This window comes from Excalfactoria chinensis, chromosome 3, assembly GCF_039878825.1.
Source record: "Excalfactoria chinensis isolate bCotChi1 chromosome 3, bCotChi1.hap2, whole genome shotgun sequence".
In the NCBI taxonomy this organism is placed as follows: Eukaryota; Metazoa; Chordata; class Aves; order Galliformes; family Phasianidae; genus Excalfactoria; species Excalfactoria chinensis.
This window is the reverse complement of record NC_092827.1, coordinates 79,135,491-79,148,264: the sequence shown is the minus strand read 5'-3', so window position 1 is coordinate 79,148,264 and position 12,774 is coordinate 79,135,491. Positions and strand designations below refer to the sequence as shown.

At 40.6% G+C, this 12,774-nt stretch overlaps 1 protein-coding gene across 1 annotated transcript in view; it reads left to right on the top strand.

The window, feature by feature from the left end:
* The window catches only part of RBKS (ribokinase), a 65,999-nt gene that overhangs the window by 45,427 nt on the left and 7,798 nt on the right, over positions 1 to 12,774 (top strand). The window contains exon 7 of the mRNA XM_072330986.1: positions 2,113 to 2,301. Coding sequence (XP_072187087.1) covers positions 2,113 to 2,301 — 189 coding nt within the window. The remainder of the gene's footprint in view (positions 1 to 2,112; positions 2,302 to 12,774) is intronic.

Sequence of the window (12,774 nt, the reverse complement as noted above, 5' to 3'; positions counted from 1 at the left end):
CAAGGAGTAGTGCATGCATTTTGGTCATCCATTTTTGTCCTTGTGCTAGGTATTCTGGACATGGGAACACATAGTTCCTGCTCCTGAGATCTCTAAATTCAGTAAGAGACACAGATGCTTCAGTCTCTTGGTTATTAGAATGGAATATATGTATTTTAATACCATTTATTATCTGTCCCTAGTCGCTCAAATGCCATTATTGGTGTACTGATTCCTTGCAAACCTTGCAGGACAGTGTATTAAAAAAAACTTGGTGAGGTATTTTTGAAACAAATTCTCTTATTTGAAAATACTTTTATACCCTTTAAAAAACTTAAATACATCTAATTTGTCTAAGTAGCTTCTGCTGCAAGAACGTTTTCAGCAGTGTGGTGACATGCCAAAGAAAAATTGAGTAGATTTATTTGCTTTCTTATAATCTAAACCTTACTTTATTCTTGTCTGGGATCAGTGTGGTTTAAATATATATATATATATATAGTTTTAAATTGTGTATACGTGTTATACCCACCAAGTCTTGCCACACCGAATTCTGCCTTGTAGTTATTAAATCAGCAGCTCCTGAAAACATCTGCGTTTGTCTCAGTAGGGACTGCAGGACTAGATCCTGTAAGTTCAAAAATTAAAACCAGTAGGTACTCTGTTCATGATAATATAAACCCTAAGGCAGCGTATTGGCATATGCTGGTCCTTCAGAGCCTAAGGGTGACTTCTCTGTTCTGGGTCAGGCTGAAACACAGGAAATGACAGTGGCAAGCTGTGAGGCCTCTGAGTCACAACTGGGGGCGGCTTGCTTGGGGATGGCTGTAGTAGTTCCTGTCCCCAGCTGTCTGCCCTGCCTCCCTTTGTAGGACAAACATGCCTGTACTTATGGAGCAGTTGTTCAACCACTGTACTTTATATTCTGTTTCGTCAAGAAATATGCATGCTGATTTCAAGCTTCTGTAATGCAGAGAAAGGTAGTTTGAAATATTTCAGCAGCTGTTTCCCAGGAAGCTGAGTTGTCCATGTGGTAGAAGTCAGGACACAAAGCTGGTGAAAAGGTTCCAAAGTAAGTTTTCCACTGAAAACAAGACCCAAGATCATGAAAGCTATGTCCAGTTAATAGACAGTTATTTAAAACTGCTTCAGACTGCATTTTTCAGGAAGCAGCAGTCTTGTAGTTCAAGATAAAGTAGGACTTCCCTCTTCTCAGACAAGGAAGACAAGCTGTAGTAAAGACAACAGTATACAATGTGCCAGTTTACTTACAAGTAAGTGGTACTCTAGTAGGCAGGAGGAGTACTGTTTGCTACAGTGTTTCAGGTAAAACATACTGTATTTCTCTCTTCTTCCTGTCCAATTCTTGTCACATATCGTCTGCCAAAGAAAGTACATGGCACTGGAAAAGGAGATGCCATCAAGAAAATGTATGAAGTGAAGAAGGATGTTTAGTTCTGAAGTCTTCATTACAGATTTTTGGGGAATTTTCTTTTAGGTTCTTTTAGGTCCGTAACTCAAATATGTAATCATCTTGTGAAGGGCCTTTGCCCAAAGAGAGCTTCAGATGACTTTTAGGTATTCTTATCTAAAAATACATATTAAAGTAAACACGGTGATCAAGTTTACCAGTTGAGCACTTTTGTGTTGGTTTTTTTTTTTCCTTGAAGAGATTTCTCACTAGCTGAACCCTGAGAATTGTAAAAGGTGTCTTGAATGGTGATAAATATCCCCCCAAGAGGAATGATTGGGTTGCCAGGTAGCATTTTTCACATTAGACAGCAAAATGCTTTCACCAAGGCTGTGTCATTGTGTCAATTTCAGGGATGAAGAAACTGGGGAACGCAGGAGAAATGTGATTTTGGTAAAGGTTGCATGGCAGGCATATTGTAGAAGCTGGAACAGAACCCATGCTTCCTGTGTCTCTGCCTAGGCTGCTCTCTATATCTGAAGTACATGCTGATTTCAAACAAGAAGAATGACATAGCTGAATATCAGCGTAGGAAGTGGTTTCACGATCATCTCATAAGACACATTTCTAAAACGATATTAAGTACTGTTTTCAAAAGCAACTGTTGTTCAAAATTGAATGCTATCAGATTATGATTTTCATTTGCGTGGGTTATTTTCCAGGCAGAAATTTTAACGGGCATCCCAGTTGGCAACCTTGAAGATGCTGAAAAGGTGGGACGCATGCTGTTAGAAAGAGGGTGTAAGCTCGTAATTGTTACTCTTGGAGCAGAAGGCTGCATGATGATATCAGTAGAAGAACCCATTCCAAAGCACGTTCCTGCTGAGAAGGTCAGGGCTGTGGACACTACGGTACGTTTTTGTGGTTTAACTGTCTTGCTTTGGAAAAGACTGCTTAAGCACTAAGGGATGGCAGTGAGTAATCAGCCAAATCTTTGGGCACTAGTACAAAGGTTAATTTATGATGTGAAATTGATAGCTTGCTTCCAGCCTCTTGTATATTAAATATGTCAGTTCACTTCAGTTTTATAGTCTGTGTTGTAGATATGCTAGAATTATTGTGCATGAGAGTATCTCCATGTTCCTCTTGTGATTAAGTCAGTACCTGCCTCTGACTGTAATGTGCCATGCCAGTGGCTTGAGCTGCAGTTCATATTTCCCCACGTGTGTTATTCATAATATCCAGAATTTCCAATGCTGTGGGAAAAAGGAGATATTACTGCCCTAACAACCTGAAACTGAATGTTTGGCTCTTTTGACACGAGCATGAGTTGCTGTCTAAATGTAGCATAAGGTGTATCAAAGACATAATCTTTGCAGAATATAGTGAATAAGAAGAGAAGGTTCTTTCTTCTTCACAATTTAACTGTTTTATGATGGTAGCTAATGAATAATGGCTCAGACAGCTTATTCTTTGCCATTAGGGTATCCCCAGCAAAAATTAAAAACAGGAAAGGCAATAGTTAAGATTGCATTGCTATGAAAACCTTGCCACATTGCACATATGGGGCTACTTTGTGTTCCTAGTATTATCTGACATAAATCCAAAATAATTCCAGTGGAGTTACAGAGAGCAGAGCAGGTCACGTTGTATGTACTAACTATACATTTAAATGCCTCTTACAATAACGTCATATTACATATGTTCTGTTACAATAGTTCATTAAAATCCTGGAGATTTTACCATCTGGTGCATTCCATATCTGAATTGCATTAATAATAACTAGTTCTCTTAGCATGTTTTTTTATCCGTGGACCTCATACTGCTTCACAAAGAAGAAAAGCAACTGTTTAAAAGATGAGAAAACAGAGGCATAGGGACTGAAATTACCTAGCTCAGTAGCACACAGTGGCAGAACTTGGCGTAAAGTCACCTATGAAACAGAAGATCACTGATAGATCTGGACTATTATATACCGATACTATGGAAGGCATTGATTCACTGTTAAATTTAATCATTTTCAGTACATGGACACTTTGTCTTCTTTTGTCCCTTTTGTCATTTAGAAGTTTGAACCTGAGTTAGTCTTCATTTTGGAATGCCCTACAGTTCTAGGTAAATGGAACGTAACTGTACTATACTTGCATAAGGCACTTGTTAAGGCTCTACAGGCGCCTTACCTGCCTGCTTTTAGTCCGGAATTAGAAGTGCTGGAATGAAAGACAGAGCTCCCAGGCCTGCCTTGATACTTGCTAAGAAGCAGGATTTATTAGCTTTGGAACAAAATCTTGTGAACTTGACTGTACGGCTTCTTGCTGTCATTTGGTAAATCCACTCTTGCTATCAAAGCTCAGCGTGTGACCCTTCTTTTTTAGCGTACATCACACAGAAGTGATGAAGAAAAAACATGTGTGATGTGCTCCTTCAAAAGAAGCAGAAAATTGCTGCCAGATAAGCTATTGTTTAATATCTTAAGATATTTGCTGCTGTTGGTCTAAAACAGCAATCCCAAAACCACACAGTGACTGAAAAGTGCTTTTTATCTTGCCTAGCAGTTCAGAGTTTCATGACTGAACTAATTTAACACTTTTTTTTTTTACTTTTTTTTTTCTTTTTTTTTTTTTTTTACATAAAAGCAATTAGAGTTTACTGAATCCTTGCCCTGCCTCCTTGTGGCCAACAGGTTATTGGCTTTCCTATAGCGGAGGATTTTCACAGTTAATTTTGTTAATCTACTTAAATACCAGTGGGTTGTTTTCAGTAAAACAGCTGTGCTCAGTTTATTCTTGCAGATTGAATGAAAAAAAGATGTGTTGGCCTTCCACTATAAAAGTCTTATACTGCTTAGACTGATTATCACTTTGCCTGAAAGCAAGTGGTTTTAAAGCAACCCTTCTAAACCCCAAACAAAATATCATCCTCAACTAACCTGCCTACCTCTGTAACTAAAATAAATACTGAAAGTTCTAATAAGACATATTGCTCTTCTCATATGTGTAGTTACAGTGGCTCCTTTCCCAGGGGAATTAACTCAATCTGTGGTAGTTTAGCAAGAAACACCCATCCACAATATAGTCAGAGCTGCACATGCACATGCTGTAAGCCTACAGTTTATCACTAAGTGAAGTTTTGAGGGGCCAGGCTGTAATTTTTTTCAAGCTGCTGTAATCCAGTCTCATTTGATAATGTGTCCATATCTATATGGGCATTGCTTGGATCTGCAGAAGGTAAAGTTAACATCAGACAATGAGTTCAATGATATGTAAAACCCTTCATAGGATTTTAAAAGGTTACAGAGCCCTTGTGAAATCAGTATGTATTAAAATGGAATTTGCAGTTTAGAGGGCATACATGTTACAAAATGAGGCACAAAGCCCTCCTCTGCTGTAGAAATTTCCCCATAGATCCCTGCCAGAGTCACCTCTGCAACAGTGCAGCTTCAGTACTGCCTCCTGATCATTTTCATTATCAGCAATATTTCACATTGCTTCTGAGAAAATATTTGGGTAGGTAACAGCCACAGAGATCCAAGATTAGAGTTCCTTGTGTGCCCCCCATTCTCTAGGTCTGTTAGAGAGATTACAGGTCAAAGATGGTAAAGCCTGAATCTCCCGCCTAGCTCATTAGATGGTTAATCAGAGAGTTTATTGGCAGAACACTGGGAAAAGCTGGCTCCATCTCCTGCTCTGTGGTGGAACATGAATCTTCAAGACTGAAAATCTGGCATTTCTCACCCACACTAAATCAATACTACAAAGAAGAAAAAGAAAAAAAAGGCTTGTTGATTCTTTTTAGCGCTAATTATCTCAATGTGGGTTTTACTAATGTATGCAGTGCTTCCCATAACTGCTAGCAGAGCTCTCCATGCACAGTCCAAAACATGTAAAGCACGAATGTTCGTTTAGAAGAAAGTTTTGCAAGACACGGTATTGTAAAGCTATAACAGCTGTTTCTCCTGTTATAGCTAAATAATACAATAAGCTTTTGTTAAAAAAATAAACTTTCCCTTCATTTTGCTGGCCTCTGCTAGCTATTTTGACATTTGACACACAAAATGTAATAATATATAGGTAACAGAAGAGAAGTAAGACACACACTGTAATCTCTTTTCATTACTCTATATAGCTGCAGTTAGATCTACTTACGGAAACATAGTCAAAAATATGCATTTATTTTTTGTAGAAGCGATTTCTACTTTATGTGAAATTAGGTGCATGAAGCAGCGCTGAAATAGGTTTGAGAGTTAATTGTGTAATTCCATTTGTATGAGAGTTCCTCCGTAGCAGAAAGTTGCACAGGCCTTTGACAAATTTGATAAGCATTTCATAGCAATCAATACTTTGATGTACACGTGTTCTGCAGTTGCGTGTGTGTGTCTTTGGAAGCCGTTCGCCTGCTGCTGGAGCAGAAGCACAGCTGAGGTAAAGCACAGCAGCTGCTTGTGAGCACAGCTGTGGGACATGACCGAATGCAGTCAGGTCAAAATGGTACTTGAGGTAAAGCTGGTGATCTGTGTGATGAGCCACACGGTGAGCCAGGGTTGTGACATCTGCTGCTGCCACACACACACTGTCCTGGCAGAGGCATGCCCAGCCTGCTAACAGGGATGGCTGCCACATCATGCATGCTAGGGAACGGTGCTCTGCTCTTCCTGCACCTTCACCCCTGCTATCCCCCTCTGCTTCTGACAATCACGCAAAGTGTAATTTACAGCACTGTTTACATCTATTTACATTTACTAATTATATTCTGTTGAAACTGCCAAGAAAAATTTGTCAGAAGAATGTAATTACCCAAAGCTGGAATTTGGCCAGCAGTCAGATTAGTTCCATTTTCAAAAAGCATTATAGGATCTCACCAAGCCAACAGCATCAAGCGGCAGCCAGGGACAGAGCTGAGCCTCAGTGGTGTTGCCACCGCTCGCTGGAGGTGCAAGGGCCTGGCTCAGGCCTGGCATGCACAAGTGGACTTATGGAGGCCATCAGGCCTGCTAGGAGCCAGGCTTTGGAGTCTGAGCTTGGGAGGGTCATTTGAGTTGCACTGGAGCCCTGGGCTCTGCTGCCTCAAGAGGGTTGGCCATGCCAGGCCTCCTTCACAGGCAAGGCAGCCCAGTGGCCTAGGGCTATTCTCTCTGGGCAGGCTGAATCTCTCCTGTGTGAGGCTTTAATGGAAAATGGAGCGCTCTCTGTGCAATTAAGAGCTGCCCTACTGCCACTCCTGATTTCCAGGCTGCAGCCCTGAAGTCATTCTGGGGAGGGGAGCTCTCCTGGGCTACTTTCTGTAACCTCTGGTTTGCTCCAGACCCCAGTTTGAATCAAGATGCTGAATAACATCAATATACGCTTGCATAGGTTTGGGTAACATTATAATTTCCACCCCATCCAGTCTTTTAAAAATACAGTATAGCTGATCTGCATAAGATCTTCATCAGCTTCTACTTGACCTCTAGGCTTCCACAGGCAGGTGTGTGCACAAAGGTCCTGTACCTGCAAGCTTGCAATCAGAAGATTACAAACCTGCATGTCTGGGTTGGGGATGGATGTGTTCTCTGCAAAGCCAGATGGAGACACTTGGGTACACGATATTTAGATGAAAATTTGGAGTCTCTGTAGTGCCCCGGTAATCACAAGTCCCTGCTATCTCTTTTATATCTCATTAAGAACTTTGGAGGTTTAATCTCAAGGTATTTCTAAGCACAGTCATTAGATTTCTTGTACTACTAGCATCTACCCTGTCTAGCTGTGCCTTTCAGGTAAAGAGACTGCACAACCTACTGCAGAAAGCTGAGGAAGTGTAAGTCACCGTACAATAAGTATGTATTTGTGTGTCACCATATACTGTATGTCACCATTCGATAAGTATGTCACCACTGGTTGTGATGACATGCTTATAAAGAAGAAGCACAGTTCTGAGACATGCTAAAATTCAAATTTAATCGACTCAGTTATGCCTGAAATTTGACAGCGCATAATTCACTCTGCGTAGTGTGCGCAGCGTTCTCAGAGTTGGATGATACACACTATTTGTCATAATCATCAAAGTTACTATTATTTTTTCATGTCAGTTCCAAAAGGAAGGCTCGTTGCTACAATATGAATTTGTCATCAGAAGTTTTATGTTCAAATCCTATTAAGTTTCTCTCTGATTTCTTCTTACAGTATATTAAATCTAGCTCTTTTATGATGGGAGGGGATTTAGAAGGCTGTCTTTAAGCAGTAGAGTGCTCACTGAGCAGCTTTGTGTTCTACTCTGAGGGTGTTATACAATCTTTATTTTTAAAAAGCCTCGTCTAAGTGTATAGCTATATAATTTTAGATATGTCACAGTATTCAGGCCTGGGCAGTAACTGCGGTCTAAAGAAGGCAGTGTGGTTTAGTGATTTAAACAAAAGACTGAGTAAGAGTTGCGGGGCTCTGCCAAAGACTTGCTGTAAATCCTTGGAAGAGTTACTTGTCCTCTTTGTATCCCAATTTATCTATCCATAAATTGGAGCTGCTATTAATGTATTACATATAAACCATGAGAAGTCTGTTTGAGATCAGGGCAGAGTCTAGGAGGCCTTTTCCCAGGCTTGTCATATAACCTCAGGCCAGTTGTGCTGCTCTGGGGGCATTACAAACTCATTGAAGTTCTTTTGCTTGAAGTTGAGAGGTCTTGTCTGTCAAAATATGGTTTACACTAAAATTCTCTGACTTAACTGTATCTTCTGGTTTGAAGGAAGCCTGAGCCCAGGGAGTGAAGTGGACACTGAAGTAAAGCCTTAGAATATAAATAAATCCAAAACAGTCCTCCTAATAACAGCAATTCTTTGTCTCCTGACTTTGTGGCCTAACGTCTGAGGCTCGAGGGGATATAAATACAACACTCCGTGCAATGACTAATTACTCAAAATTCTGTGCATCAGCAGAAGTGGGACTTGTGGTTGACTCTAATATTATCAAATGCCTTTGCTATTTAATAATCTTGTAGCCATACATTATTTAGCATGCCGTTTGCACAAAGAACAGTGATTTTATTTCAGCTATCTCTCACCAAAGTAAAAATGCAGCTGGTAGTAAATGAAGCATTTGGCAGACAATGTGTCTGATGTACAGTTCTGTAACTTGCTAAGAAGAGAAAAATGTTGTTGGGTGTTTAACCTCTTCCCATCCAAAGATACAGTACAAAGGAGCAAAATGGCTACAAAGGACAAAGTCTTTTTTTCTTCTTCTTTCTTTTTGATCTCTTTTTCTTTAATTCTTTTTTTGTTTGTTTTTCCTTTTCCCTTTTTTTCTTTTCTCTTTTTTTTCTTCTTTTTCTTTCTCATCTTTCTTTTCTCATTGCCTTTTTCTTTTTTACCCCTTTTCTCTGCATTCTCCTTTTCCATTGTGTTTTTCTTTTTCTCTCCTTTTTATTTTCCTCTCTATCTTCTCTTCCAAGGAAAGCAAAAAAGTTACTATCGGGCAGACAACTCATACATCAGTGGGGTTTATTCACACACCAACACATACCCCGAGTGCCCATTAGCGTCCCGCAAACCAACAGCACAATAGTTTCCTTTCTTTAACGTGCAACAGAAATAGGTTAATAAATAAGTTTAGTTCCAGTCATAGCCCACTTTCTGCATTCTCTTTTACAAATATGGAATCCATTGAATTTTGAACCAGAAAAAACCATGAGGAATAAATTAATTTGCCAGACACTCCAATCACAATCTGCTCTGTAAATCTATTTAAAGCCGCGTCTATTATGTTCTGAAGTTCAGCTGAACTGTGAAAGGGCACATGACTGAAATCACTACATTAGAGTTGACTCACAGTTAAGTGTAGATGGGAGTTGCTTGGCTCATCACAATTTTCTGCTCCTGATTCAGGCCTTCTCAACACACTTCAGTTTTTGAGGACATGGTCAGCGGTGTGTGCGTATGTGTGTGTGTGTGTAGGCAGCCAGGGACAAGAGGAATTGCATTGATGCTCCCATTTGCATTGGCTGCCAAATAAGAGGTGGAGAGCTATTACTTTTGCAAGCTGGATGCTCCTTCTTTCCCTTTTGAGAGAAGAAGGCTCTTCATTTTACAGATAGGAAGAATAGAGATGAAAACATTACCGATGTTAGACTTGAAGCTCTGGCTAAAATGATTCTGCTTCAAGTTCGGTAGAGGGTTGGGGTTACATAGCCAAAAACGAAGCACAGACATATATTGCTACTCTCTGAACTTCTACACAACATTGTCATGGGAGGAAACACTGTTTATCTGCTTAGTAACTGTTTATTTTAATCTGTAAGTACAAACATTGTAAACATAATGAACAAACAGAAGCGGGCTTGTACCTAACAATTTGCAGCCTTGTTTTCCAGTGGAAGATTCCACAGACCACCCAGGCTTTGCTCTAGTCCTTTTCTCAACCACGGAACATCTAATTAAATTCCTCTCCATTCCCGACTCTAAGTGGATGAGAGCCTACAGTCCTGTACGGTTTCTTTCCAGATGGAAATGCATAATTTAACAGAGATACAGCTGACAGGGAGAAGTGGGCCCAAAGCAGTATTAGCATTTGCCACAAATTGCTTTGAATTACAAGGGGAGTACTTAATGAAGATGTAGACTAGAAGAGAAGATTAAAACCAATATTAAGTTTTCTAAGATTGCAGAGTGCCAGGCAGCAAAAACCTCATATTCAAACTGATTTTTTTGTCTCAGTTACTGTAGTGACACTAAAAATTACTTGGTTTTGCTGCCAAGGAGCACACCATCAGTATAATGTCATCACATTTTGTAACATTGCGTCCTACAGATCTGTTCAGTATATGTGTCTATGTATACTAATGTTGCTAAGCACCTTCCATTGCTTACTACTTCTGTACTTGCAGCATCAGGCCAAGTACTATTCTGTCCTGTTTTGTAGATGAGGAACAAAAGCAGACAGGGACTGTTTGCCTGTGGCAGACAAACCTGCTTCCCTTGATAAAACCATAACTTCTTGTCTGTGCTTCTCTTTAAAGGAAATCAGTACTGGAGACAAAATGTTGTCAGGGTGTCAACTGCCTCACTTTTAGAACTCGGTATCATCACAGACATACACATAGATGAGAAAGTCTGCAATAGTTGCTTTGCATTGGATGCTTCTTGAAGGGGCTGCAAGAGGATTGTAGCAATGTGCTATGATGACAGGTGCTTAGGCTGCACTGCTGTCATATTGAGAAATACTCCAGTTGAGATGTTAACCCAAGTCCAGACAGAAAAAAAGCAGAGTTACTGACAGCTGTTATGCACCAAGCCAAGTGTTTTATTGTGGAGCCAGAATGCAAGAAACATGCAACATAGACCTTTGGGTCTGAGATTACATGCTGATGAGGTTTGGGGAAGCTGAGTTCAGAAATATCTTGAAGTTGTCTTTTTGCCATCTCACTTCTGGGCTGCTTTTGTAAATGTAACAATGGTATAATTTATACAGGTTGACAATAAATTGGGAAATGACTCTTTTATTTCTTCTCTTGGGCTAACTATGGCTTGTGGCACAAGTCAAAATCATTGCAGCAGAATGTGCCACATCCCTTTTCCTGATTTGCTCCCCTCCTCTTGTCCTGTTGGTGAAACCAATACAGCCTCTCCACCAACAGGATGTCCTTAGGAAAATTCAGTCCTAGACACATAGCTCACCCTCGTGTTTAGATTTTGTGCCATCAACACCAACGTACGAGATAGCGTTACTTCTTATGGCACTTAACTGGGATGTCTGATTTGCGTAAAGAACTGAGAGGAAGGAAGACCAACTGTGAGCAGCCATCCTTTCTAATTAAATTCCTACAGTTAAAAATAGCCACTGGAAGCTGGCGCTTCTGGCACATCCAGAGCATCACCTTCCCAAGTATCTTTTTCTGGCCTGTGCCGTAGGAAGTTGAAAATGTGATCCACAGTGTAATAGTGCGGCATATTCTTAGCTAAACTACGTGTTGTTTTTTACCTCTGGCATTTATGATTAGCTTACAAATGTCACATCTCCTTCTCAAAGCTAGTCTCTGCAGAACCAGGTGTCACCCTGGCTGTTGTAGAACATGACCTCCTTGTCTTCTCACTTTGTTCAAATCGGTTCTGACTGTGGTGAGAGGGAAGGCAAACCCAGCTCCATTTGTCCTACCTAGTTACTAAGAAATGTCAATTGCAGGAATGGCGATCCCGGACTGAGACCTGATTTCCCCAACAGTTTTCTCTGGTAATTTTGGTCACTACATAAACCAGAAAGGGTTGCGTTGGATTGGTGATATTGCATAATTAGGTTTTCAAAAGAACAAGAACAGAGAAATGAGAGTAATGGGGAAATCATGCTTCTTGCTTTTGCACATTCTAACCACAGAAAATGCCGTGTTTATTTCTTATCAGGAATAAAGGAATCTGTCCTTTGTAGCCTGTCCCATGGACAGAATTCTTTCATAGCTTCAACCAGGCAAATGGAAGGGAGCTAAAAACGTAAGTTTTGGTGAGTGATGGCAATAATCTATGGCAGTGTGTTGAATCAGCAGTTTTTAGTTGAGTGTGCTTTTGTCACTTTCCTCGAGGCTTTGTTTTGTGTTTTTATATGTACAGATAGATATCTAGATATAAAATTAGCTGTTCTAGAACAACTCAGCTGTAGAAAAGCATATTCTCAAGGTCTGGCAACAGTGTTTGCTGGCTTCCCAAGTGGCTTTAAGGTTTGTCATTTAGAAATACAGGGAAAACGAGAGGAAGGTCTCTGGAAGTTTGTGCTGCATTACCAGTACCTACGATCCCATTCCAGTTTTACAGGGAACTCGGTGCCATGAGTGAGCTGGGAGCCCCTGTTTTTCTGTACATGTGCCCCATATGTGAAGAACAGCGGAGTGGGTAACAGGGAACAAAGTTCTGGAGCAAGCAGTTCTGACTTGTAGGTCACATCTTGCTGACTTCCAGTGAGGAGATGCAACTAAAAGAAAGCTGAGGCAAGCTCAGTTGGAAAAAAATGTGTGGAGCTGGCAGGAGGACAATGCTAGAGTGAGATCAGACAGAAAAACTCCTCAAGTTTTGGGTTTGTTTTTTTTTTCCAGGATATGTAGTTCAGAGGTAGGCGGGAGCAGTGGCCAGCCAACAAAGGCTAGATCCTGTGGTTTTGAAAGAGGCATTCGAGCATATGGAGCTTTCGTGCAAAAAGAGAATGTTTTTTTGATCGATTCCAGGCGAGATGGCAGTTTTGTCATTCTGAGTACATCTCGTCAGATTACATGGGATAACTAGGAGTATTTTGGCATTTTCTCACAGTCTCAGAGAAGAACAAGCTCATGTGGCTAGTGAAATTGCCCTGCGAGGTTTCCCCCTCTGACCTGGCTGTCAGATGGTGGGGTCCTGGAGCCAGGTCAGCCCCTGATGTGACACTGGGTAACACAGCTGC